Source organism: Podarcis muralis, chromosome 5, assembly GCF_964188315.1.
Source record: "Podarcis muralis chromosome 5, rPodMur119.hap1.1, whole genome shotgun sequence".
NCBI lineage: Eukaryota > Metazoa > Chordata > Lepidosauria > Squamata > Lacertidae > Podarcis > Podarcis muralis.
Genome location: NC_135659.1, coordinates 101,424,342 through 101,451,197, shown reverse-complemented (window position 1 = coordinate 101,451,197; position 26,856 = coordinate 101,424,342). Strand labels below are relative to the sequence as shown.

At 55.3% G+C, this 26,856-nt stretch overlaps 3 protein-coding genes across 6 annotated transcripts in view; 1 reads left to right on the top strand and 2 right to left on the bottom strand.

Annotated features, from left to right (window-relative positions):
- Positions 1-26,856, bottom strand: part of SNRPB (small nuclear ribonucleoprotein polypeptides B and B1) — a 393,907-nt gene that overhangs the window by 311,122 nt on the left and 55,929 nt on the right. The window lies entirely within an intron of this gene.
- On the top strand, positions 1,375-15,244 carry NCOA5 (nuclear receptor coactivator 5). Of its 2 annotated transcripts, XM_028735718.2 has the most exons (8): positions 1,375-1,469; positions 8,235-8,301; positions 10,476-10,709; positions 10,815-10,930; positions 11,050-11,176; positions 12,059-12,258; positions 13,242-13,565; positions 14,046-15,244. In XM_028735718.2, exons 2-8 carry the CDS (start codon positions 8,264-8,266, stop codon positions 14,645-14,647), a joined length of 1,641 nt encoding a protein of 546 aa, XP_028591551.2. In that variant the 5' UTR covers positions 1,375-1,469; positions 8,235-8,263; the 3' UTR covers positions 14,648-15,244. The 2 variants fall into 2 exon arrangements, with proteins under 2 accessions (XP_028591551.2, XP_077785626.1); XM_077929500.1 differs by lacking the exon at positions 1,375-1,469 and having other exon boundaries at positions 7,126-8,301.
- SLC12A5 (solute carrier family 12 member 5) overlaps positions 17,714-26,856 on the bottom strand; it is a 105,491-nt gene continuing 96,348 nt past the window's right edge. For 2 of the 3 annotated variants that reach the window (XM_028735714.2, XM_028735716.2), the window contains exons 22-26: positions 24,597-24,719; positions 22,603-22,796; positions 22,346-22,360; positions 22,028-22,161; positions 17,714-21,139 (exon numbers count right to left, since the gene is read on the bottom strand). In XM_028735714.2, the coding sequence (XP_028591547.2) occupies positions 21,048-21,139; positions 22,028-22,161; positions 22,346-22,360; positions 22,603-22,796; positions 24,597-24,719 (558 nt within the window). In that variant the 3' untranslated portion in view covers positions 17,714-21,047. The remainder of the gene's footprint in view (positions 21,140-22,027; positions 22,162-22,345; positions 22,361-22,602; positions 22,797-24,596; positions 24,720-26,856) is intronic. The other variant, XM_028735715.2, reaches the window with a different exon arrangement.

The following is a 26,856-nucleotide window of genomic DNA, read 5'->3' as shown; positions in this document are numbered from 1 at the left end:
AGCCTTCACTGTGCTCACCTACCTCTCCTCTGCTTTCCCGTCGGCAGAGATGGGGGCAGCAACGGTAAATTTGGGGCTCCTTTTTCTTTCTTTCTTTTTCTTCCTCTCTCTCCCTTTCTTTCTCCCTCTTTGCATTAGCTCCACTGTCCTCCTGGTTTTGGAGCTCCTCTCGGCTGTTGGGGGGGGGGGGTCGGGTGCCTTTCCGGCTCAATCAAGGTCGTGGGGGGGGTGCTTTGGCTCTTTTGATAGATGCCCGGGCACCCCCAATACCTCTCCGCTGGCAGTGTTGGCAGCAGCAATTTTGGGGGTCCGGGAATTGGCCAGATAGAGCCTTTTAATGTGGCTGGCTTCAGGAGCTCTTTTCTTCTGCTGCTGCCGCCATGCTGCCTCTACTTTGACGTGCTTTTGAACTGCTAGGTTGGCAGGAGCAGGGACCGAGCAACGGGAGCTCACCCCATCGCGGTAATTCGAACTGCCGACCTTCTGATCGGCAAGCCCTGGGCTCTGTGGTTTAACCCTCAGTGCCAGTTGGTCTCTAATATTTGATAAATTATTGTATTTTAATATTTTCTTGGAAGCTGCCCAGAGTGGCTAGGGAATGAATGAATGAATGAATGAATAAATATTATTATTATGACTAAATCTCTGGCTGGTGGCCCTTGGGTTGGCCTGGAAACACGCGCTGCATCAAGAAACAGCATTTTTCAAGAGGAAAAATCAAATTAAATCAGTAAATTACACTACATCCCCCCCAAAAAATATTCCACCCATCCTGGGCGCCTTTGAGGGTCACAGGCCGAGTGCAGAGGCAGAAGGAGCAGGAGGGCGGCCCGCGAAGGGCTCCCACGCGGCCCTCGACCCCCCCCCCCCGCCGCCCAAGGGAGCAGCGCGGCTCGGGCGCCCCCTGGAGGATGAGAGAAGCCGCTGCAGCAGAGCAGGGACGGGGCAGGAGGCGGGGCGGCGCGAGGCCCGTCCATCTGCGGCGGCCGAGAGCGTCACTGGCTGGAGGGCTGGGGAAAAGGCGGGACCTGCGTTCCCATTGGCTCGCTCGCCGCGAGGCCCGTCCATCTTCGGCGCCCGAGAACGTCACTGGCTGGAGGGATGAGGGAAAGGCGGGACCTGCGCTCCCATTGGCTCGTTCACCGCGAGGCCCGTCCATCTGCGGCGCCCGAGAACGTCACTGGCTGGAGGGATGAGGGAAAGGCGGGACCTGCGCTCCCATTGGCTCGTTCACCGCGAGGCCCGTCCATCTGCGGCGCCCGAGAACGTCACTGGCTGGAGGGATGAGGGAAAGGCGGGACCTGCGCTCCCATTGGCTCGCTCGCCGCGAGAGGCCCACCGTGCTTTGCGTGCTCCATTTTGAAGCGGCCCCGCCCCGCCCGCGCATGCGCCGTGAGGAGAGCGCCAGAGGCCGTGCGCTGCGCTCGCTTGGCCCGCTCGCCGTCGTCGCGGCCGCCGCGGAGTATCCGGTGAGTAGCGGAGGCGGCGACCGCGACACCCCCCCCTCAGTGTCCCGTCCGCGGCCCACAGAGACCCGCCCTCGTCGCCAGGGAGGGGCCCCGTTGCCTCGGCAACCCCCGCAGGCCCGTCGCTTGTGCGCGTGCGCAGTCCGTTGCGGGGGGGGGAGGGAGCCGTGGGGGCGCGCGCCTCTCTCTCCGTCTGTCTTACTCTCTCTCTCGTGCACGCGCATCTCGTGGGCCCCGCCCTCTTCACGCGCCGGGGGAGGGGGCCGCTTCTGCGGCTGCGCGGTTTGGCGGGGCCGGGACTTTTATTCTGGTGGGGGGGCGAGAGGGGGTGGGCGGAGCCAGGAAGGTCACGTGGGAGTGGAGAGGGCCCAGGCACCCCGAGGTCATCCAGTCTGACCCGCGGGCGATGCGGGAATCGGCAGCCCGAAAACGGGAAGGGAACAAGGCGATCAAGGACTGCAAAGTGTTTTAAATAGCCGTAGTCAACGTTTTTCTTTCTTTAAAGGAAATTCCCTTCTTCCGAATAGGATTCCTGGCAAGAAAAGGGAAACGTTGACAGCTGTGTTCGCTGTGAACAAGTGAACAGATTAGCAGGACTTGGATAAATTCAGCAGCATAAGAGGAAGGAGGAGAGAGATAGTAGAGCTTGGGAACTTGGAATAAGCAAAAGAGACCAGAGAAGGAGCCCTTAGCAGGCCTGGCCAAACTCGGCCCTGCATCTGTTTTGGGACTACAGTTCCCATCATCCCTGACCACTGGTCCTGCTAGCTAGGGATGATGGGAGTTGTAGTCCCAAAACAGCTGGAGGGCCGAGTTTGGCCATTCTTCAAGGTGTTCTTGTGTTGAGACCTTGGATTGTTGTGGTTTCATTTTCATTTTTCTCCTTTCCTTCTTTCCTCCTCCTTTTTGAACTGTATGTAAAATGCAAATGAAAAGTACTTTTAAAAAAAAGGAATTTGGGCTAAAGAATAGTAGAATCCTTGAGTTGGGAGGGACCCCAAGGGTCCTCTAGTCCAGCCCCCTGCAGTGCAGGAATCTCAGCTCAAGCATCCAGGGCAGATGGCCAGCCAGCCTCTGCTTAAAACCCTCCAAGGAAGGAGAGGCCACCACTTCCCCAGGGAGTCCATTCCACTGTCCAGCAGCTCTTACAGTCAGAATTTTTTCCCATATGTCTATAGTTGGAATGCCCCTTTCTGCAACTTGCCTGGTGTGTTCTCCCAGTGGCCAGCCAGATCCCTGGCAGATGCAGACAGCCACCCCACCTCTCTGCTTAAGAGCCTCCAGCGAAGGAGATTCCACCGCCTTTCGAGGGAGCCCCTTCCACCATAGAAGGCCCTTATCCTCAGGAAGTTCTTCCTGATCTTTAGTTGGCATCTCCTTCCTTGCACTTGGAGTCTGTTGCATCAGGTCCTCCCCTCTGGAGAAGCAGAAAGCAAGCTTGCTGCATCCTCCATGAGACAACCCATCAGAGATTTCTCCTCTCAGTCTCTCCTCCAGGCTATTCCCACCCAATTCCCTCAACTGTTCCTCACAAGGTTTGGTTTGCAGACCCTTGAGCATCTCACCTTGTCTCTAGGCCTCTTAGACTGGGGTGTCCAGAACTGGACACAGGACTCCAGGTGTCACCAAGGCAAAATAGAATAGTGCTAGATTCAGGTAGGTAGCCATGTTGGTCTGACGCAGTCGAAATAAAAACTATTGTTTTTCCTGCCAGATTCAGAAATACAGGATCTCAAAGCAGCTGTCTTATTACAAAAATAGAAATAGGCTTAAAGAGAAGTTGCTGAATTACAACTTATTACTAAACTGAAAACTATGGAGAGACCTGGTCTGAATAGAGATACGTACTGGATTCTTGTCTCATTACACATGCGAAAGCTATTTTTTGCCGTTGCATACTATCCCATGCTTTTTCCTGTAGGACTAATTGCAGTCATTAACAGTCACAGGTTTACCATATGCATTGAGTCAGTCACTCATCTCCTACTACCGGGTAGTAACTACCCTATTGAGAAAAACCCCACCCCACCCTCCCACTATATATAAGGGTCTGGTGACTTCTGTTTCAGGGTATCTGAAGACGTGACACGAAAGCTTATACCCAGAACAAACTTAGTTGGTCTCTAAGGTGCTACTGGACAATTTATTATTATTATTAGAATAGTGCTGTTAGTTCCTTTGATCGTGACACAAGGCCTCTGAGATTGTAGTTCTTTAGCTGTGATTCCTGCAGTGGGTTTGACTACAGGACGCTTGAGGTCCCCCCTAACTCTACAGTGTTAGGATTCCGTGATCTAGCACAGCACATTGCAAATGCTGTGTCTGGCAGGAAAAACAATGGTGGTCTGTCAAGAAGACCCCCAGCAGTTTACAAGGGATCCATAGGAAAAACATTTAGGATCCCCTTTTCTACCTCAGTGAAACACTTTCCATTATTTGTGATGGAAAGGTCTCTGGTCCCCTGACACGATGCTCCATGTAGCTCTGGAGAATCTTGATGCTTTTTAAAATCCTTCCATCAGGAAGTTTTGCCTGTGATTTTTTGTTAAGATAGCTGAGGAGGGTTCTTCCTTCTTCCTGCTTCCTTTGCTGCTGAGGTATAAAAAGGGGCAAATTGCTTCAGGCCTAGCTTGAAAAGTTACATGGTTTTACAGAAATGAAATATTAATCCCACTTTGCAATTAGATGGACTGGTTGGATTTTTTTTAAAAAATCCTTAAATAACAAATCCATGCTGTAGCAATTTTGGAATTAAAAGTCGTAGAAAAAACTAGAGATGTTTTTAAAAGAGAAGGACCGGGACGCAAGGTTGACAAATAAATCTGCTAATTTCTCAAGCTCTGTGTGTGCGTTTTGCTGGTTGCCGGGCTCCCATGGGAAAGTTCTGCTTTGGATAAGGAATTCCCAGGTTGCGCTTCAGAAGTGTGTTACTTTCTTAGTTCACAATTCTGGACCCAACTAGATGTGACGATGGAGAAGTTTGACTATATCTTGTCTTTCAGCATATGCAAATAGCATCCCCTGAGCCAAGTCAGAACTGCTGGGAGCTTCGCATTCCTTGGCACTCCATTTTCTACATCTCTGTCATCCTGCCTCATTGCAGTCTCAGTTGTCGCCTCTATGCAGACATTTTGCAAACTCGATGAAGAGATTTGGCAAAAATGGGCGGCACCGAGAATGGTGTGTCCCAGAGGATGCATATAGTCAGTTGTTACCTGTTGGCAGGAGGCAGCAGAGAAGGCTAGCTGAGAAGCTGTGACTTGGCTAAACTGTTAAACGTTGCGAGTGGAAATGCTGAGCTGCAAGGATGTGTCACAAATCATAGCTAGACCTCACTATTGTGCAGGGACACCAGATCACATTTCTGTGGGAAGAAGGTCAAGCTGAGCATCCTTGGAATGTAGGCAATGGGTTGTAAATATTAAGGGCCAGCAGAGAAATGGGGTGTTGGGCTGCCCTCATGGGGCTTGATTAGGAATAGCATCGCATTTTGTCCTAGTCCTCACTTCACCCACTGAGCTGGGAGCTGTAATTGGTTGTGGAAAGTGTTGTGTCTACAGAATTCAGGAGCTGCTTTGGGCTAATACTGTTGAGTTTCTCGCTTGCTTACCTAAAGAACTACTCTATTGAAATGAGTATTTGGGTTTCATCATTTTAAACATTAACTAGGAACGTATTTAAACATTCTGAAAGAGCCAATATTTCCAGTGTACCTACTCATTCTCCCCACATTTCCCCTCTGGCCTTTCCCATCTCTTGGACCTGCTGGGGCCCCCACCTCTGGAAGGCTAGTGCCAGACTCTGATCCCCTCACAATCTGAAATCACGGCTGGCCTCACTGAAGACAAGTAAGTAGCATGGCTTTTGACACAGAACATTTTGATGCGCCTGCAGTCCTTCAGGAGCAGAAGAAGCACTCTTCTCGTAAGCTGCCTGCCTTTGATTTAAGATGGGAGGCAGCCTATCATCTTGCGTGGGTACCTAAGACCGAATGTGAAAGGGGGGGCGGCGGCTTTGTCTCTCCGGCATGCTACTCAATAAAAGATGCTGTGGACCTTGACCTCCAAGAGTGTTTTTGGCTCTGCCTTTGTCATCCTTTCAGCTCTCTCTGGGTGTCTTGTCTTCAGTCCCCGTCCCCCTAATACACACCAGCGGTGCTTAAACTTTGTGCCAGTATGTTACACTGAGCTCCCCAGTGTTCAGCCTAAGCTGCTGCCCTATCGTGGACTTTGTTTTTCAAATCCTGCATGGACCCCCCTGCTCATTCCCCGTGGAAAAGGCAGCTTTCAGATCTTCAGTGCCAGTCCTCACAGGTAAGCTGAGGCATGTTTGGGGGGGGGGTCCTTTGAAGAGCCCTTGAAGAAGTCCCTGGACACCTTGTGCCACTCGAGTTGGGCGAGAGCCAGCCGAGAGTGTTGACGGAGCGGAAACCGCTGCCGTGCGATGACTGGCAAACGTGCAGTTTGACCTGGAGGCTGGATTGCTGCCAGCATCGTCTCAACAGCTCCAGAGGTGGAAGGAAAGGAGGGGAGCAGCGAGCTGGGCCTGGCTGTGGAGCAAAGCAGGTTGCATGGAGGAGCAAGACATCCGCCAGCGGAAAGGCTGCAGCCCCCTGCGTTGGCGCCTTTGCAGTTGCAGATTTGTACAAGCTTCCAGGAAGGCGAGAGGTTCTTCAGCCACACAGTAAAAATGGAAGAGTGAAAGAGAAGATGCCAAGAAGGGTTCCAGATAGTTTTCGCAAGCAAATTTCAAGGTTTCAATTTATGCTGTTTGACAAAACGAGCAGGAAAGAGGTGAGAAGATACAGTTGACTGAGGGTCAACGTACAAGTGTGGACGCTTGAGATGTTTCAGAGAGATCTCATGATGGGGCAGGAGGCAGCCTGATGTGACAATGAATGCGCAGTACACATTGTTAGAGCAGTGTGTTAAAGGGCCCACTGAGGACTAGCTCCATAGGGGTGGTTCTTAATCAGATACTGCCATCGTCTTGCCTCGGGGCCCGATCCATCACTTTCTTTTCAGACTCAAGAGTGAACCGGGGCAGTAAACACATTAGGATGACATGGGACCCCAAAGCACAGGATCTCTTCCACCGATTATGTAAAGCAGAAAAGGCAAGTAGGCAAACTTGGAGGCACTTGCAGCCTGAGGGGCATGTAAGAAAAGGGGCCTCTTTCCAAAGCAAAGCAGGAGGCTTTTGGTCTGACCCGCAAATGCACGACACATTCAAACATTACTAAATTTAAGGGCTAGGCTTGGCTGTGTGGAAATAGCACCAGCCCTCTGCTATTACTATCTGATGAGAGGTTTGAAAAGGGACAGCCACTTCCATAGCAAAAGATCTACCTGTCAATGAGTGGGAGAAAGAGGCTCAGAAGGGGTGACTCCACGGCAAGAAGGACTGGATGCCTGGGCTTCCTTCCCCACTCCCCACAAAAAGGAAAGTTGCCATATATTCAGGGTTACGTTTTCCTTTTGCTGCAGAAAAGCATTACAGGAGGGCTGGTTCTTCTTAGGCTTTGGGGAAATGGAGCTGGTCAGCTGTTGAAAGGGCTGCACCTCCAAATATTTTATTCTAAATATTTACTACGTTTCCTACGATGGTGATAGAAAACGTGGTCGGAATTGTTGGCTGTAATATGCATCTGATTCCCCCCCCCCCCAGTTCTTTTTTAGAGAATCTCACTATGCAGGATTATAACACTGATATCTCGCTCTAGCTAATCTAAATAAATCTATAAAACTATCAAGTTCAGATGTGTTTTTTAATTGTACCTTTGAGTGGTTAAAAATACAGAATGCGTTGATAGTCACTCTTTTATACCCAGCTAATCGAAGAAATGGGCTAAAGCATTTCTCTCCCAGTTTTCCAGCTGTGGTGTGTTGTTGGTTTTTTTTTGGGGGGGGGGGGTAAACAAACTGCACCTTCTCCAGGGCTGTTGTCTTTCTCCCACCCATCTATTTTGGGGGTGGGGGGTGGAAGAAGGTGGCTTTTGACCCTGTGGACCCGCAGCCTCTCCTGCCCATCTCCTTTCCACGCGCTCTGACTTCTGAGATGCTCCAGCCCCAGGGGAGAGGGAGGCTTGTGCGGTTGGACCTCCTTCTCGGGTTGGGCCTCTCCTGAGATGGTGCTTGCTGTGACTTCTGTGTGCGTCATCTAAAAGAAAAAGAATGAAAAGGATTTCCTCTTTTCAGAACTATTGCTTCATGCATGTGTAACTTGATTCAGGCCTGGTTGTTTTCAAACTTCTGGTTGACAGCCCTGGGTATTATCACGTTGCAGCCCAGTAGTCTGATCTGGAGATGTGTGTGTTCTCTCCCCCCCCCCCCCGCCCTCCGTTTCAGTACCTTCATTGGCCTTGTGGCGTAGCTCCAGCACCCACCTGTCCCTTCGGATCCCTTTCCTCCTCAGCAGTTGCGTGCTGAGCGAACGTGGCTTCACAGCAACCGGGGTGGGGGCTGGTTGGCCGCCTGCCGGGTTTGCCTGGGCTTTGGCCTCTGTTTCCAGCCTGTGCCTTTGGGTCAGTTAGAGCAAAAAGCTGGCTCCTTCCTTCCTGGAGCTTGCAATTGGAGGATGCCGTCGGCCGACAACTTCACTGTACTGTATTCCTGATGTAATAAAGGTTGTTTCAGCGACAGCACCTCGTGGCGTGGTCTTCCTTGCACCCTCTGGCCGCCTTTGAACGTTGATGCTTTCTTTTCAATATGCTGACGATCTTTTCTTTGTTCCATAGCATTGAACAGACGGGTTGATTATTCTTTTCAGATATTAATAAAGCAGCGGGAAGAAGAAATATGAATAAGGCTCCCTCAAGGTCCAGCCCAGCACGAAGGTAAAGTACCGAGAAGCATCAAGTTCCCCTAGGAGTTTGGGCTCAGGGCAGAAATGCACCTTCCTCCGCGGACGGTGGAGCTTCTCCTCCGAAGGGAATCCCACAAGGATTCTGCGATTCTTCCTGGTTGCAGCCTTCCAGGCGGCAAGATTGTTTTGCCGCCAGGCTCCTCCCAGGCTCGGGGCAGGTTGCGGGCAAGGAGAGCTGCGGCCTGTGTGACCCTGGGGCGTCCCTGGCGAGCGCCTCGGAGTCGAGAGCGTCCCTCGGGCTGTACCACGAAGGAGAGGGCAGCAAGATTCCTTGCGCCCAGGGGCGAGGCTGCATGCCGGGGAGCGCTTCCTCCCCCCTCCCCGTGCTGGCATGCTTTTCCGTTGCAGCGGCATTGCCCCCGAAGAGAGGGGCACAGATAACATCATCTTGGCAAGAGGATCCTCCTGTCCTCTCTTGGCGCTGCGTCACTGTGTGCCCATCGTGCACGGGCACTTCTCTTGGCATCAGCACAGACCTGTGCACAAGCCCCAGACCTGGCTGCCGCTTCTGCTAGTTCAGGAGCCGGGACATCACCGGGGTGCCAGTGGCCAAGGCGCAAGCGGAAGCCGGAGCATCACCCTTGATGTTAGCGGCTAGCGCGCTAGCGTGCACCAGGGCACTGCTTTGCTCTGAGCGCTGTGGGCAGAGCACACACGAGGGGCAGGCATGGCATTGCTGTGGGTGTCGGAGGGGGGGATGAGCGGAGAAGGGGGCATGTGGCCACAACCTGCCTGAGCTCTGGCCCTACCAGGGGTCTGCCTGTACCTCTGGAGCCTAGCGAGGGCGTTCGCAGACCTACAGGGGAGGAGGGTCTGGCTTTCTCCCCAGGGAGGTGCCCTTTCTGGCTCTCTGGCATTTCTTGGGTTCCCCTGTCAAGAGCGCAGTTCAGCTGAGCTTGCTGAAATCCATTTCAAACGCCACTCGTATGAAGCCTGAAGAAAACATGAGAAGTGCTGCCGCCGTCCCTGAGCCTGGGGAGAATGAAGCTTGGGAACTGAAATAAAGAACCGTTGCGCAGTGCGTGAGTTCTTGGTAACGTCCAGGGTTGGCCCTGAGTAAAGGCCCTGCGTCCAAAGGGTGCTGGTTTATTGCGTACACATCACTGACGGCTCCGCTTGGCTCCAGACGAGGAGTCCTCCGACTGTCCCACTTCCTTAACTTCTCCAGGCATTCTGCCTGTCCACATTCTCCTACTGTCCACAAGGTTTGTTCCGTAAGATGCGCTGCTCTGCGGTCCGGGACCACCTTCTTTTCCGAAATGTGAGAGCTCCCCTTCTCCTGCTGTACCTCCACAGGCCGTCACTCACTTCTTTTGTTTCCTGGTCTTGTTATACCTCTGTGGTTAGAAACAAATCCCGAGGGAGCTTTCTCCCCCATTGAGCGCTGAGCCCAGCCCAGGGGCGGATGTGGTGGTGGAGCCCATTGTCACTGCAGCCTCACTTCAGACCAACACAAAGACGTCTTGGGGGGGGGGAGCCCATCTAGAAGATTAAGCTGAGGTGGTGCTAGATTCTGATAGGCTTGTGCGGGAATTGACCAAGGCCCCGTTGTCCCTGGGGTGATAGAACAATCTGGGCTGCACCACTGCGAACCGCCAGGGGGGACTTGGGTGGCTGAAGCCTCCTTCATCGGAATTCTTCCCTGCACGCAGAAAGCTAGGTGTTGGAAAGGCTCCGGCGCAGGCATCTCCGTGACAGGGTGGTTTTGTATGTGAGGAGAGGATCTTCTTGTGGGAAGAAGCGTTAGGTCACGCATCCCCCCACCAGTCTTGGAAGCAGGAGGGCCCAGCTGCAGGTTGGGCACTGGGGTGAGAACTAGGCCAGGATCCCTTTGCCTTCTGAAGCCAGGCTGCGGATAGTAGTAGCAGTAGTAGTTTAGTAGTAGTAGTAATAATAAATTTATTACTTATACCCCACCCATCTGGCTGGGCCTCCCCAGCCACTTTGGGCAGCTTCCAACAGAATATTAAAAACACAGTATGACATCAAACATTAAAAGCTTCCCTAAACAGGGCTGTCTGTCCGCTGTTCCTCTCTCAAGTGTTCCTAGACTCTTGTTCCAGGAGGGGCCTTGCCCTGGCAGCTGGGGACGACCCTGCTGACGGTGCCCGCTGTCTAAAGAACTCTCCCCGGTGCTTCTTGCAGAGAGGCCTTGCCCTACGGAGAGAGAGATGGACGACGCGACCGCTCTCCAAACCGCCACAGCCTCCCGAGAGACGCTCAAGAGAGCCGGAATGGCAGAGATTCCCAGGATGCGCGGGTGAGAGATGTGCGCAGCAGCGGCAGAGAGCCGAGAGACTTCCGGGACCCCAGAGCCCTAAGGGACCCTCGGGACACCCGAGAGCCGCTCTATGAACCCTACAGGGAGCCTCCCTACAGGTATGCATATCCTGGGAGCCTCCTGGAGTGGCACAAGGGGGGTGCTGTTGGGAGTGGCGCTTGGCTGCTGCAGTCGGAACATGTCTCCCCGTGTCTGCCTTGCAGGCGAGAGGAGGGCTATGACCGCTATGCGCGCCCGGACGACTATTACCGGAGGAAGGATGACCAGTACTACGACCGCTACCGAGACCAGTTGGACAGACCCACCTTGAGCACTGAAGGTGGCTATCGAATCCGTCCGTCCATCCGAGGCTGGTGGGAGCGGGGTGGGCGGTCCTGCCAGGAAGGGGAGGGGGCCAGGTGAGATTCTCCGCCCTGACCCTGGTGACTCTTCCCTCAGAGCGCATGAAGCGGGAGGAGCGGCGCCGGGAAGAGCTGTATCGCCAGTTCTTTGAGGACATCAAGCGGCGCATTGATTCAGAGCGGCCGGTGGACTGCTCAGTGATTGTGGTCAACAAGCAGACCAAGTAAGAGCTTGTCAGGCGGGGCCACGGCCCTCACTGTCCCCCCAGTTGCTGCTCCTGCATTCTGGCTGTTGTGGGGCTGGTGGTGTGGCTCTTTCTAGGCACGTGTCCCGACCGCTTTGTGGCATGATGCCCTCAAAGCAATTGCACACAATAAAAGAGAGCGAAACGCAAAAGCGCAGGCTCTATGAGTAGTAAATGAACCCACCAGATTCTGAATCAAACCATCTCTACAAACACCGAAAACAAGGGAGCCATTTCATCTTGGCTTTGCTGGCCAGATCCTTGTCAGATTCTAGCCTTGTGGGCCCCATGTGATGGGTGCATGGAGCTACCCAACTGTCAATTACCTGACATCACAATGACATTGGGTGATAGAGTTCTTTGAAGTCCCAAAGTTGGGACTGCAAAGCCCCACTCTGAGCTAGCAAAGAGCGCCTGAGGTTTCTGCTTTCCTGCACATTGACTGATGGGCAATTGAGCCGAAAGCTGCTTCTGCAGTTGTTGGCTATGTGGGTGAGCGAATTCCTCCCCCCTCCCCCAGCCCTCACTTGCCCAGCTGATCCGTCTGACAGGTGGCAGAGCCAAAGCCTGATTTCCCTTGCTAAGGCAGAATCAAGAGGACCCTTCAAAGCTCCCAGTGGCCCCTTGGCAGCCATGTGCCTCCCTGCCAGCACACCTGACGCCACATGGGATGTCAAGTGTGGGGCAGGCAACTGTGGTTTGGGGGAAAGGATCTTGAGGTCCAAATTTGAACCCCTGGCTGGCCATGTTTGCCCCACAAGTGGAAGATTCCTTACTCCTAACTCCTGTGTTCCACCTGGCGTATGATGAGGAAGCAGAGAGGGGCGCAGGCTCAGGTGCAGCGGCTTCTGTTTTGCGCAGGGAGTACGCGGAGTCGGTGGGGCGCAAGGTGCGCGATCTTGGCATGATGGTGGACCTGATCTTCCTCAACTCAGAGATGTCTTTGCAGCAAGCCCTGGACGACGTGAGCAGAGGGGGCTCTGCCTTTGCCATTGTCATCACCCAGCAGCACCAGATTCACCACTCCTGCACCGTCAACATCATGTTTGGCACCCCACAAGGTAGGGGGGCCAGGGAGGGGCTGCAGCTGCGGACGGGGCTTTCCCCACAGACACTTGTGCAGGTGGCTGAGAGCACAAGGGGGGCGAGCGAGGGGCTGCTTCTTCCCACAAAGGGGGCCTGTGCCCCAGAACCCACAGGATGCCCAAGTCGAGGAGGAGGAGGAGGGTGTCTGCTTTGGGTCTCCTGGCTTGTGAGAGCTGGAACCTGTGTGTGTTTTCAGAAGGATCCTAGAACTGTAGAGTTGGAAGGGACCCCGAGAGGCATCTAGTCCAACCCTGCCATGCAGGACTCTCAGCTAAAGTACAGTGGTGCCCCGCAAGACGAATGCCTTGCAAGACGAAAAACCCACTAGACGGAAGGGTTTTCCGTTTTTCGATGCGCTTCGCAAGACGATTTTCCCTATGGGCTTGCTTCGCAAGACGGAAACGTCTTGCGAGTCTTGCGATTTTTTTCGCTCCCCCCCCCTTTTCTAAGCCGCTAAGCCGCTAATAGCCTTTTAGCCACTAAGCCGCTAATAGCCGCTAAGCCTTTAATAGCCGCTAAACCGCTAATCCGCTAAGGCGCTAATAGGGTTGCTTCGCAAGACGAAAAAACCGCTAGACGAAGAGACTCGCGGAACGGATTATTTTCGTCTTGCGAAGCACCACTGTATCCTGCATAGATGGCGTCCCAACCTCTGCTTAAAAGCCTCCCAAGGAAGGAGAGCCCCCCCCCTCAAAGCAGAGTGTCTTTTCACTGTCTGTCTCTCGCACAAATGTGTGCACCCACAGCCCCAGTTAATCAGCAAAATTCAAACTGAACTGAAACTTCAGAATTCCCTTTGCAAGAGGCAGGCAGACGCCAGAGCCCTCTAGAGTGGCAGGGGAGGCTTCCGGCTGCAGGGAGAGCAGCTCTCGGGAGACCCGGCCGGGAGGAGGGCTTTTCCTGCCGCTGTTTCCCCGGCGCCACGGGGGTTGCTCACGCACAACCTTTCCCACCGCAGAGCACAGGAACATGCCGCAGGCGGACGCCATGGTGCTGGTGGCGAGGAACTACGAGCGCTACAAGACGGAGATCCGGGAGAAGGAGCGCGAGGTGATCGCCAGGCAGGCCGCCAAGATGGCCGACGAAACCATTCTGCAGGAGCGGGAGCGCCCCCAGCAGGGGGAGGAGGGAATCCGCGGGGGCCACCCTCCGGGCATCCAGACACTCCTGAACTTGCTGTGTGACAACCGCTACCTGACCTCTGAGGAGACGGACAAGATAATCAACTACCTGAGGGAGCGCAAGGAGCGGCAGCTGAGAGCCACCACGGACTCCCATCCAGGTAAGTTCTCCGCCAGGGAGGCGAGAGGAGCTGGTCAGGGACGCCTGCCCTCCCCACCTGCGGAGTCCCCCGCTGTCCCGGGGCTTTTTAAAATGCTGGGGGTGGGAAGAAAAGCCCTTGGTCCCCCCCCCCCAGCCTTCAGAAGAGGTCGGGGGACAGACTGTCCCCGGACCTGGTCTGAAGTCTGTTTCCATAGGAACGCATTAATTGATTTTCAATGCATTCCTATGGGAAACCGTGCTTCGCAAGACGAAAAACTCGCAAGAAGAAAAAACTTGCGGAACGAATTAATTTCGTCTTGCGAGGCACCACTGTATTTGGTTGGAAGCCGCCAAGAGTGGCTGGGGAGATCAGTCAGATGGGCAGGGTATAAATAATAAGTTGTTGTTGTTGTTATTATTGTTGTTGTTATGGCACTAAGCCTGTAGCAGGGGGCAGCTGGGGCTCCAGAGACTTAACCTGGCCTTTCCTTCCCCGCAGCTTCGCACACCCGGCAGCCCCTCGGAGCCTCTTCCGGGTCTTCTCTGGGCACCTCGGCCAGCCTGAGCAGCACCCAGAGCGCGCAGGCCCCCCCCTCGGCCCCCGTGGCCTCCACCCCCCAGCAGGAGCTGCAGGCCAAGATCCTCAGTCTTTTCAACAGCGGGGTGGCCATGGCCACGGCCAACAGCAGCTCGGCCACGGGAACCTCCCAGAACACCGGCTTCTCCGCGGGGCCCAGCACACAGATCCGGCCCAGCGCCACCGGCAGCGGATTGGGCCAGTCTCAGCAGCGGGCCCCGGCCCAGGGCCCTCAGTTTTCCAGCCACGGGGGTCCCACCAGGGGGGCAGGCCCTCGGGCCGCAGCTCCCCAGGCCTCGCAGCCGCTGTACCAGAACCGCCCGCCAGCCCCCAGCAACGCTTCCGCCTCCAGGCCGGCGCCGTCTTCCGGGATCAACTTTGACAACCCCAGCGTGCAGAAGGCCCTGGACACGCTGATCCAGAGCGGGCCGGCCCTCACGCACCTGGTGAACCAGACTGTGGGGCAGGCGCGGGCCGCCCCCTCCTCCCAGCCGCAGCTGGGCTCCTACCATCGGCACTACTGAGGCCAAGGGCAGCTCTCTCCCGCCTCCTCTCCCCAAGGCTCCCCTTTGTGCATGCCCCTTCCCGTGCCCACCCTCCAGGAGGCCCCCCTCCCTCACTGGGGCTCTGCCGCCCCCTCTCCCCCTGCTGCAGGCGTGGGCAGCCTGCTCCTCCTCTCACACAGAGCCAGAAGGGCTGAGGCGAGTGGAGTGTCTTCCTTCTTTGCTCTAGGGCTCCCTCCGTTGAGGGAAGCTGCCTGTGGACTTCATGACCCCCCCTCCCCCGTTGCTTCTTTTCAGCAACAGCCACAGAAATGCAGCCCCAGGCTCTGCTGTGCAGCTCAGGCCCCTCCCTGCAAGAAAAGGGCCAAGGAATGTTTTCTCTATTGGGTGGTCCTGTTGCCCCCTTGATTTCATGTTGTACAAACTTGAATCTGCGTTGGAAACGGGGGTGTCTGTTCCTTTGCAGCTAGAGAGGCCTACTCATGGAGGTTACTCCTTAGCCCCCCCTTTCTGAAGCTGTAGATGTTCTGTTCTTGAATGGTTTTGTCATGTAGATTCCTCTGTATTGTTAACTGGAGGATGCCACTTTTTAATTAAAAAAAGGTATATATACACACACATCTGCATTAAAAGAAAATGGTTGCGGGTCTTTGCAGGCTGTTCCTGATGCCGCAGGAGGCCCTGAGCGTGTCTTCCTTGGGCACCCATCCTCCTCATGCCCCTGATGGAGCACCTGTGTTTATTGCGAGAAGCGCACTTCTTTTTCCAAAACGCTGCAGAGGAGGGTGTGTAGTTCAGGGGGTGTTTGCTCGTAGGTCAGGGGTCCCTCCCCCCCCAACCCCCTCTGGGGAAGAATGACAAAAGAGCCACCTGCAAGAGCCGGACCTCAGGCTCCCCACGTCCACAGGGGCTCCTCTGTAATTAACTAATTGGGAGCCCCTGTTTTTCAAAAGCCAAGCCACGGCCCCCCTGCTTTTGAAAATATCAATGACTCTAGAGTTCCCTGTGCAAAGCAATTTTTTGAAGAAAACGTGGGGTGGCCCCGAATAAGCAAAGGATTTGGGGTATACTAAAAAGCAGACCACAAAATTTGTGATATTGCCACAAATTGCCTATCCCCAAGCAGTAGGAAAAACTTGTCTCCACTACAACTGAATTTTTTAAAAAGTGATTGTGTCCCTGACTTGCAAGTGCTCCATATGCCAAGTGTGTTTATGGAAGACAATCTTACTCGGCTGCGAGTGATCGAAGAAGAAGAAGAAGATGATGATATATGAGAGTATTCAAACATGCTCTTCCATACTTGTAATCTGAAGTGGTTCATCTTAGCAAAACTTAGCAGCGTATGGTTTTGTTAACGGAGGGGTCTTGCACCTTTAAGACATAGGCCAGGGTTTGATGAAGTATTGGGGAAGACCGAGTAGAAAGCAGCTGGAATTTTGTAATGTTGATGGTTTTGTAATGTTGGCTGTGTCGCCAACCAGGTGCCCCCACCCACAGGAAAGCAGCAAGCAGGATTCCATCGCCAGAGCGCCCTCTTTGCCAGCAGCTGATATTCAGGAGCACTGCTGCCTCTGAGCATAGTCATGATGGCTAGAAGTCCCCCTGTCCCCCCCCCCCAGCCCTCTCCGTGGTTCATCTCTGGACACTGGCTGGCCCCCTGCCTTGCCACTACAGGGGCAGCTTCCTATATGTGGGCAGGTGGTTGTGTGTCAGGAGGCTGCCCCCCTGTTTGGATATTTTTACAAATCTCTTTCACAGTGTCTCTCCCCACCCCCTGCCCGAAACGGGCTCTTCCCCAACAGAGGCTTGTCTTGCAGGGGGAAAAGGCGCCTTCAGGTTAGCTCTGCAATCTTGAGATCAAGTCCTTCGGGGAGAATGTGCGCCAAGAGCCTCCCAGCGCAGGATTTTCATTCTGCTTTTTATTTATACAGCTTGCTAAAACGGTTTTCTAAACATTGGACAATAATTGTAAGAGCTCCTTTTTGTGTTTGTTGTAACCCCTGGCATCTCCAAGAGGGCCTGGCTGTTGGTCTTTCAGTGCTGGGGCGTGTGAGTCCCCCCCCCCCCCAGCAGTCTTTAACATCAGCAGTAACATCTGGACCATGGGAGCACTTCAGCCCTGTTCTTGAGTTTGTTTAAAATCCAAAAACAGCTTATCTTGTATTCCTTTCTTTGAATTTATTCCATTTAGGGTTTTTTTAAACCTATTTGTAAAGGCAATACTAAAATTTTCACAGCTGAGTCCTCAACTCTTTATTATTAATGTGCTTGGCTTTCTTCAAGTAGGGCCGTGTCTAAAACTTGCCATTTAGGTTTTCAAACCTTTTCTGTAAACTCAGTTTTAGAAACTACCTTTGAGTCCTCAATCCTTTATGACTGCGCTCCTGCTCTCTAGGCTTGTTGCAGCGCCTGAACCCCACTCAAGAGCAGCTCCGTGCAGGAGAAACGGAAGCCGTTCCCGTGGCACCGTGACATTCTCTGTGGGCAACGGCAGCCCAGTTCCCCTCCGGTGGAAGGGAACTGCAGCTTTTGCCCCAGCCCGGAGTCCCTCCCTGTGAATGGCAATGCAGAACAGCAAAGACCTCTTCCGCCCTATCCTGCCTCCAGGTCTTCAGCAGCTGTAGGTCAGTCACGGGGTGGCAGAACCCCAAGAGCCGTTTCCGAAGAGCCTTGTCTCCCCTCCCTGGGCCTTGTGAGCTGGGCCAGTGCAAGCTGTCGGGAAGGCAATTCTGGTTTCCTTTCAGCCTGCTCAGCACCGGTCGACTGCTTGTAAAAATAAGAACCTAAGGTCCCGGATCAGGCCAGTTGCCCACCTAGTCCAGTGTTCTCTCTGTGGCCTGTGGGAAACCCCCCAGAAGCGTCCCACCACAAGACCTTCTCCCCTTCTGCATGTGCATAGCTCATGACTGGAAGCCCCAGGGGATGCCCCTCTCCTCCAGGAACTCACTCTTCTAAAGTCACCTTGGTAGGTGACCATCGGTGCCTCCAGCAGGGAGTTCCACAGGTTAACTGTGCCGCTTGAAGGCGGACTCTGCACACACGCAACATTCTCCTCCAGGACATAAGCAGGCCGCCCGCAACCAATGAAGGGTGTAATAAAATCCTTTTTATTGCATTTTGTGCAGACAGGAATCTAAAAAATAAAATACAGTAGAAGCGTCAACACAAGCAGTCAACAGAGGAGGAGCCACGACCCCATGGATATCTATCGGCATAGAGAACAGCGCGGGGGGGGGGGCAGTAGCCAGGCAGCCCACAAACACTCGCACAAAAGTAGAGGCAAGCCTAACGCGCGTTCCTTTGGATCGGCAACCTGGTTTATTTACAGGGAGGAAACTGATCGGCGTTGCTTTGCACACACAAATCCCTAGAACACAAAAGCCTACGATGGAGGAGCTCACGAAAGCTATCGAAATATTGCACTCGAATCAAGAGTCACTTGGATGGACGTAAAACAGGTTAGCTACGGTGATCGGATTATAAAGGTTATTGGATGAGCCGACTGGTGGGAACATTCATTAACAAAGATATTGCACATGGAGCTTTGGGGGGGGGGGAGTGTGTTTTAACCAACACAAATAGGGACTCTGGGTCCTTCTTCTCAGAAGCAGCAGCTCTGAAGGACCGGGACTCTCCAAGGAGCGAGCCTTGGCCGGAGACCCCTTCTCAGTGCGCACGTCGGGGATGGTTCAAAATTACTTTCTCCTTTTTTGCTGTTTCTGAAGCTGGTCCCGTTTCCGCTGCAACCCCCTCCTCCAGCAGCGGTGCATGTCCTGCCCCCCCCCCCCGATCACAAGAGGACCCTGCGTTCTCCCCGGGCGGACGGGGCTGAAGGGGCTCCAGTGGAGAGCGGCACACGGGACACACACACACACGGGGGCCAAACGTGCAGGGTCAGAACGGGGGGTGTAAACTCGCATGCAGTGCCACCTGCTAAGCGTGGTCCTCTCCTGAGGGACTGGGAGATATGGGGGGGGGAGTGGGGCAGCTGGGAGGGGAAGGAGCCAGCCATGCGGCAGCCAGGAGGCAACTGTGCTCAGGGGAGAAGAAGACACCCCCCAGGCTCTCTGGAGGTGGAGGGGGGTCAGTCACACCCTCTGAACAACCCACATGGAAAGTGCGCCAGGGGGGCAGACGCAACTCCACCAGGTGGGTGGTGAAGGGGCAGCAAGGGGCAGTCTAGCTGCTAGGGGTGCGGGCGATGGGAAGCTGCAAGCCCTGCATTGCAGGGGGTGGTCTGGAGGACCTTTGGGGGTCCCTGCCTTGCAGGGGTGTGGACTGAAGGACCCACTGGATCTTCTCCAACGCGGGGAGTGGGGATGGGCTCTCTTTCCTTGGAGGTTGTCCAGCAGTGGCCGGGGGATCATCCAGCGGTGATTCTTGAGCTCTGTTTCCTGCATGGCGGGGGGTTGCCCTAGATGACCTTGGGGTGTACCTCCCAGCTCTGCAATTCTATGCTCCTGCAGCCCTGGGAGAGGAGGTGGAGAGGCGCGTGGGGCCAGGCTTCCTGGTGGGGCGCAGGGCGAGGGGGACGCGGAGAGTTTGAAGCTTAGCAGGCCACACTCTGAAGTGGAAGCTCAGATCTGCTGTGAAATAGGTTCAGGTGGTTCTGGCCCTTTTCCCTGATAAGAACCCTAAGAAGCTAAGAAGAGACAAGTGCACAAAGGAGGAAACAGCCACCGGCGCCGCCTGGTCTCAGCGGAACTCCCTGCCACTGCATGGCGCCCGTGGAGAAGTGCGCGGCGCCCGTTCGCCAAGCCGGTCCAGGCCTGGCTCCTGGCCCCGCCTGGGGGGGCGTCTCGGCCAGCCACCCACCCACCCCACCCGCTGGATCTCTCTCGCTCTCTCACTCTCTTTATGTATAGACTTTCATCTCGTTTCTGTCCCCCCCCCCACATAAATACGACCCCTTTAAAAATACATGTCCTGTGCTATTTACAATATATACAGCCCCACATCAGGCAGAGCGACGTCCCTCTGGCTACGGAGGACTATTCACATTGGTTAAAAGCCCCACAGCGGACACTGGGGGGGGGGAGAGGGAGGGGCTGCGTCACACATTTCGGGGGGGGAGGCAAGGGAGGGAGGCTTCGTTGTTGCGATTCCTGCATTGCAGGGGGTTGGACTAGATGACCCGTGGGGTCCCATTTCAAACTCTGCGATTCTAGGATGGGGGGGGGACAGAATCCCCCCCAAAGCATCTTAGCCCTTTGTTGAGCCAGATGGGAACCGGGGGGGGGGGCATGTAGGAGGGCGGGTGGGGGGTCATTAAGTGCATCCGGCAGAGGCAACCTGCCTCCCCCAAGGGAGAGACTGCAGTCCCATACGGGGCATTTGGGGAATGTCAGCGGGCGAGGAAGGGGCCACAGAAGCAGGAGGGTGGCGAGAGGGGCCCCCGCCCCCACTGTGGCCCCTGGGGTGGGGTGTCACCTGGCAGCCCAGCCCTGCAGGCCGGGAGAGCCAGTCCTAAAGTGCAAAGGGGCTGTGGTCTTGCGGGGGCCCCAGTGGGGTCTGTCCTGTCTCCTCTCCCGTCCCTTTTGGCAGGAAGGAGGAAACGCGGACCCCAAAAGGTGTGGCTTCTCCGTCCGAGACGGGGCAGACAGACCCATCTCTGCGGCCCAGTGCCCCTCTGGGCTGGACGGGAAGAGCAAAGTGCAAAATGGTTGGCGGGTTTGGAGGGGCTTGGCGGGGGGACGGGACACAGGATGACCCCCTTTCCCACTCGACAACTCTGCCATTCTAAGCCCAGGCAGCCTGCAGAGGGTCCGCAGTAGTTGCCAGGCCCTCCTGGGTAAAAAGGGCAAAGCAGGAGGGCAGGGGGTTGGACTAGATGACCACAGGGGTCCCTTCCAACTACAAGCCTACGATTCTACGAAAGCTGCCCAGCCCCTTTGCTTTGGTCCCCAAGAGGGGGCTTGTCTTAGGAGGGCAGGGAGGGGAGAGTCCAGCACTGGCAAGGGAAGAAGCATGCTGGTGGCCTCGGCTGGTGCCCTCTCCCCACCGTGGGGGCTGGTTGGGGGGGACGGGGCGGGGGGAGCAAGGAGCACACCCGACAAAAGGCAACGATAGAAAAGCAGGCAGGATCAGGGCAAGGGGCTCAGCGCATCCGAGTCTCCGGCCTCCCGGGGAAGTCACTTAGCTGCCGGCGGCCGCCCTCCGTCCCACGGCGAGAGCCGGCCCTAGAGCCGAGGTCGATCTATGGGTCAGCGGTATCAGCCGTGCCGCTGGGCGGGAGCTGGCGGCCGCGGTGCTTGGATGGGTGCGCCTGGCGCTGCAGTTCACGTGCGGAGAGACGAGTGGAGCGGCGTTGGGCGGCGGGCCCTCCCTGCTGGCTCTCCGGGAGAGATGGGTGCGGAAAGGGGCAGGCGGGGCTCTCAGGCGGGGCACAAACCTCCGGGCAACGGCCTCGGCCAGCTTCTCAGGAGTAAATGGTGATGACCTCCCGGCCGCCACCGCGCACCAGCAAGACCCGGTCCAGGTGCTCCGTCAAGACTTCCAGGAACTCCATGTCTGGGGGGGCAGTTAAGGAGCGGAGGGGCACCCAGGGCACAGAGGAGAGGCCCCCACCCTGGCCCACCCTCCCCAGAAGAACCAGGGACCTGATTCTCCTCTGCCGTTTTGGGTTCTAAATGCACTTGTCCAGGTAGGAACAACTTGGCCAGTTAGCCCTGGTGATCATTGTATGTCTACTGACTGGCGTTTTGTTTTTTCTTTTGTTTTTCCCAAAATGACCTCTGAATTTTTGAATTTTATTGATATTGATGCTGCATTTTATTATTGTATTTTATGCTGTTTATGGGACGCGGGTGGCGCTGTGGGTTAAACCACAGAGCCTAGGGCTTGCCGATCAGAAGGTTGGCGGTTTGAATCCCCGCGGCGGGGTGATCTCCCGTTGCTCGGTCCCTGCTCCTGGCAACCTAGCAGTTCGAAAGCACGTCAAACTGCAAGTAGATAAATAGGTACCGCTCTGGCGGGAAGGTGAACGGCATTTCCGTGCGCTGCTCTGGTTCACCAGAAATGGCTTAGTCATGCTGGCCACATGACCCAGAGGCTGTACGTCGGCTCCCTCGGCAAATAAAGCGAGATGAGCGCCGCAGCCCCAGAGTCGGCCACGACTGGACCTAATGGTCAGGGGTCCCTTTACCTTTTACCTATGCTGTTTTTAAGTCACATTTTAATTAATGTTTTATATTTTCTGTTAGCCGCCTTAGCCTGGTTTTTAAACCGGGAAGGGCGGAATATAAATGAAATTTTATTATTATTATTAAAAGGTAGAGTATCTGCAGCCTCCCCTCCTGTGTTGCCCTTGCCCCCCCCCGCAAAAGCCTTGCTCTTGGGACGCCCCACAAATGCCCCCGCCCCCAGGTGCCAGAGGGGGGCTCTGCCAGGGAAGGATACAGTTCTCGTCCCCCTTGCGGTTCCGGGGGGGCCCTGGCATGTTGAGCAGCACCAGCTTGGCGTCCTGGGACTTCTTCACGATGGCCTCGTTGAGGCGGATGGCGGTGTGCATCCGCCGGACGTTGGACTGGTTCCTGCGGAAGACGGCGGGGGCCTGGTCGGTTGGCTCCAGAAGCCTCCTTGGACCCCACCCTGCCCGCCCGAGCCCAGCGTTGCCCTGCCCCACGACAGAGGTGAGGCGGGAGAAAAGCCCAGCCAGAGAGCCCCCCTGCTTCCCCCCCGCAACACAGAGCAGAGCAGCCCCAAGCAAAGACTTACAGGGTCTCCCACTCCCTGGCAGCGTCAGGCAAAGGAAGGAGGAAGAGAGAGAGCTGGTCATTGACTACCTGGTGCCCGCAAGGGATGCCCGGCTGCCTGGCAACCCCCTCCCTTGGCACCAAGCCCCCTCCCCTCTGCCCAGCAGCCCCCCTGCTTCCCTGCACCCTCAGCGCCTCCCCAGCACCTGCCCAAGCGATGCCCCAGCAGGAGCGGGTCCCTTCTGCCCGGGGAGCAGAGGTGCTGGCGCTGGGACTCACGGCTTCATGCTGAAGAAGTCCTTGATGCTCTCGGGGCTGACGGGACTCTTGCCCTTGTTCTTCTCGGCCAGCTTGTCTTTCGTCCAGGTGAGGTGCACCTTCTCCGGGGCGGCCTCTGGCTCCGCCTCTGCCTCCGTTTCGTCACCCGGAGACGGGGAGCAGCTGGTGGCGTTTTTGTCATGGATGAGCTGCACCTGTGGCAGAGGAGGGGGGCGGGAGAGGTTGGGGCCAGGGCACGGACCCTCCACAGCCCTCAGCCCCGGTCAGGATCCAGGCCATTCCCCACAAGTCTCTGCCTGGGTGGTCAGGGATGCTTCAGTTGAGATTCAGGGGGCTGGACTAGATGCCCCCAGGGATCCCTTCCCATGATTCCACCAGTGGACTGGGTTACCTTTGAGGTCCCTGCCTACTCTGATCGCTCTCTTTTTCAGGGCTGCAACCATTTGGCGCTTAATCAGGTTAACTGGAAATGGATTCATTGGGCAGATTCTTTATTTGTGGGATGTAACATCACTGACGCGGGTGGCGCTGTGGGTAAAAGCCTCAGCGCCTAGGTCCCAGCGCCTGCCAACCTAGCAGTTCAAAAGCACCCCCAGGTGCAAGTAAATAAATAGGGACCGCTTACTGGCGGGAAGGTAAACGGCGTTTCCGTGTGCGGCTCTGGCTCGCCAGAGCAGCGATGTCACGCTGGCCACGTGACCCGGAAGTGTCTCCGGACAGCGCTGGTCCCCGGCCTCTTGAGTGAGATGGGCGCACAACCCTAGAGTCTGGCAAGACTGGCCCGTACGGGCAGGGGTACCTTTACCTTTACCTTTTTAACATCACTGAAGCAGTAGCAGTCATTTCCTGCTTGCCCAGCGTGGATACACAGGGAGATGTTGCTCCAGCCAGGAGGACTTCCTGTCACACCTGGTCTGGACTTCCTCCCCTTGTGTCCGACCAGGTAGATGGGCGTGGCCCTGCCAGACCCTATAAAGGGGCGAGTCACCCAGCCATCTTTCTCTTGATGCTCTGGATTCCATCTCTGCTTTTTTAAATTTTCAATTAATAAAATTCCAATTGATATCATATCAAATCTTGCCACATCATAATACAAACAATAAAGCCAATTATGCAAAATTTGCAGAGGACTCCCCATGTTCTGGCTGTTGAGAGAAAGTTCTTTCACTCGTTCCTGCTTTCTTCTCTCTTATTTTCCAGTTTTATCATTCCGACATTAACCCGTTGTCTTGATTCCATCTCTTCTTCACGCCTTTTTGCTGTCTGCTGGCTCTCAGCCAGCAGCACCTCACAAGAGGATGAACCCCACACCTTTCTCTGGAACTGGAACTAAAAGCTCAAGCCTGCCTTCAGGATCACACTGTCAACTGTAAAGCTCATCATTCGTTTTAAAGAAGACTGTTGTGTCGTTATTGTTTTTAAGAGGGAACTAAGGGGGATTTAGCGGGAAGCGGGTGGAACTTTGGGTTAAACCAGAGAGCCTAGGGCTTGCCGATCAGCTGTTCAAATCCCCACGGCGGGGTGAGCTCCCATTGCTCGGTCCCTGCTCCTGCCAACCTAGCAGTTCAAAAGCACGTCAAAGTGCAAGTAGATAAATAGGTACCAATCCGGTAGGAAGGTAAACGGCGTTTCCGTGCACTGCTCTGGTTCGCCAGAAGCGGCTTAGTCATGCTGGCCACATGACCCGGAAACTGTACGCCGGCTCCCTCAGCCAATAAAGCGAGATGAGCACCGCAACCCCAGAGTCGGCCACAACTGGACCTAATGGTCAGGGGTCCCTTTACCTTTACCTTAAGGGGGATTTACCAGGAACAATCCCAACTGGACAAGCCAGACTGGATTGCTTAACGCTAATGATTCTCACGAATCCATCAACTAGCTTCCTGCTGTGTATGAGGGAATGTGCTCTGCTTCCAGCTTACTAACCTGAGTGAGGAAGGACAATATTTAATCAATATATCCCGGACCCCCAGCGCCCCCCTGGGCAGCCTCACCTCTTCTTCCGGCTTCTCCTCGTTGTCGCCCACCTGCTCGTCGGGGACATTGAGGCGCAAGCGCGTGTTGGTGGGGTTCTTGCGCCGGATGGAGCCGCGCGACTCGTCTGTGATGCTCTGGATCTGGGGGGCAGAAGGGAGAGGAGAGGCCACTGGCAAGGGAGCTGCCCCCAATGGGTGGTGCCAGGCTGGTGCCAGGCTCTGGCTGTGCGCCAGGTCTTTTATCTGCTAGACATCCAACTCATCCTCAGGCTCCTTGTGGGCAAAGGCTGAGGTGCCACTTATGAAGCTCATATAACATGCACAGGTTTTCTTTATATCACCCCCCCCCCCGTCTCAACACACCCTTAAAACGCCCTGTGTGCCCCCCCCCCTTGTGAGAGATGCTTTAGGGTGGCACCAATTGCTGGCCAAGAGACGCTGAGATCTCTGTAGTGAGAATTATAGTATATAATTGACGGCCTACAGGGGGAGAGATGTGAAAAAGATTAAAGAGAGGGCAGGGAAAAGGAAGTCCGTCTTTACACAGTGCTTCGTTCAGCTATGGAACTCCCTCCCACAGGAAGCAAGGCTGGCCACCAGCTTGGATGCTTTTAAGAGAGAATGAGAGGCATCCATGGAGGATGAGAGGCCGGGGGGGGGGGCTACTAGCCAGGAGGGCTCTGCTCGGCCTCCCCAGCCGGAAGCAGTGATGTTTCTAGAAGCCACAGGAGGGGAAGGTGTGTGGGCTATCTGTCTGGAATATAGTTGTATTTCAAGGAGTTAGTGATCTCATCCTCTCTTGAACCCACGCAGCTGAATCCGCTCTCTTCTCTCCCTCTCCCTATATGGGCAATCGATCCAGGAGATCTAGTGATCTGACATGGTTACCCTCCCTGCCTGTTTGCTTCGCCCTCTCTATCTCTTGTTCAGCTCTTTGATGGCTGAGAACAGCCTTTAGTGCCCTAATCCAGTGTTTCCCAACCGGTGTTCCGCGGCACACGAGTGTGCCGTGAGACATCGGCTGGTGTGCCGCGAGATGCCTGGAGGGAGGCGGGCGAGTCGGGCGGCGAGAGGCGGGGCGGCGGCGGCGAGGAGCCGCTCGGCGCGCAAAGCGAGGGAGGCTGGAGCCAAGAGCAGCGGCGAGCAGGAGGCGCTTGGTGGGAGATTCAGCCGAGCCCGAGCTGCGTGCGCTCCCGAACCTCTGGGCGGAGAAGAGCGTGCGTGTGTCCGGCTTAGCGACGGATCCTCTCACCCGGCGCAGCAGAAGACAACCCTCGGGGCGGAGCTCCTGCCACAGGCCTCCCGCCTTCTTCCCCACGCGGGGCAGAATAAGTGGAAACCGGCGGACGCAGCGGGTTTCTCAGCCGCTGCCCGGGTTGCCCCTCTCTCCTACAGAGCCGCATCCATCCCAGCCCCTCCTGTCATCTCAACCTGCCCGTCTAATTTACATACCATCATATCCTCCTTTCTTATTGATTCACTTAGATTTAGTCTTACATTTCTCGCTTTGTCTCCGTAGACTGCGCGGAGGGAGAGCCAGAGAGAGGCATCGCTCCTGCGCGGCGGGAGAGGGAGCAGCCGGAGCGATGCCCCAAACAAGCTGAATTCCGAGCGAGGGACTGAGGGGGGAGGGAAAAAACTTTCACTTTCGTGCGTCCCTCCCGGCGTGACGCTGCGCGCTGACGTCACGGGGCGGGGCTTTAATGGTGGTGTGCCGCGAGATTTTTTTTCAGTAAACAGGTGTGCCGTTGCCCAAAAAAGTTTGGGAAACACTGCCCTAATCTGTGATAGCGCTGGGTACCTTCACCTTCTTTGACGTGGGACATTGTTTGGAGAAAGTGAGGCATTGGGAGAGGTGGCTAATGAATAATCTGCACGTAGCCAGTCAAGCAAGCCACACAGGCTAACAGGCTAGCTATCTATAAATCCGATACTTTTGGGCATAGTTGCTGATGCGTGGACTGATGGCTGTGGGACCGTGCAAACTGAGGCCTCACTTCACCACTTCTTGAGGGCTTCTAAGTGGCAGATTGAGGTGCTTTCTTGGTATGTATATATTGCTTGCTGTTTAGAATACAAACCTTCAATCTTCTCACTCACTCGTGTTTTGTGTTCCTTCTGAATCTCATTTTAAAAGAACCGCCTTGCATTTGGCAAGGCAGACGGCGCCCCTGTGATCAAATCCTGCTTGTGGGTTTCCCAGAATGAGCCCCCGGTTGGCCCCTGTGAGACGAGGGCAGGTGCAAGTCTGACCCAGTTCTAAGGTGCACGGAGGAAT

Excerpts from the sequence above, each read along its gene's own strand:
- NCOA5 (XM_028735718.2), top strand. The coding sequence starts at position 8,264 with ATGAATAAGGCTCCCTCAAGGTCCAGCCCAGCACGAAG. Across the intron at positions 10,710-10,814 it reads TACAGGGAGCCTCCCTACAG|GCGAGAGGAGGGCTATGACC; the intron begins GTATGCATATCC and ends TCTGCCTTGCAG. Across the intron at positions 12,259-13,241 it reads CATGTTTGGCACCCCACAAG|AGCACAGGAACATGCCGCAG; the intron begins GTAGGGGGGCCA and ends TTCCCACCGCAG.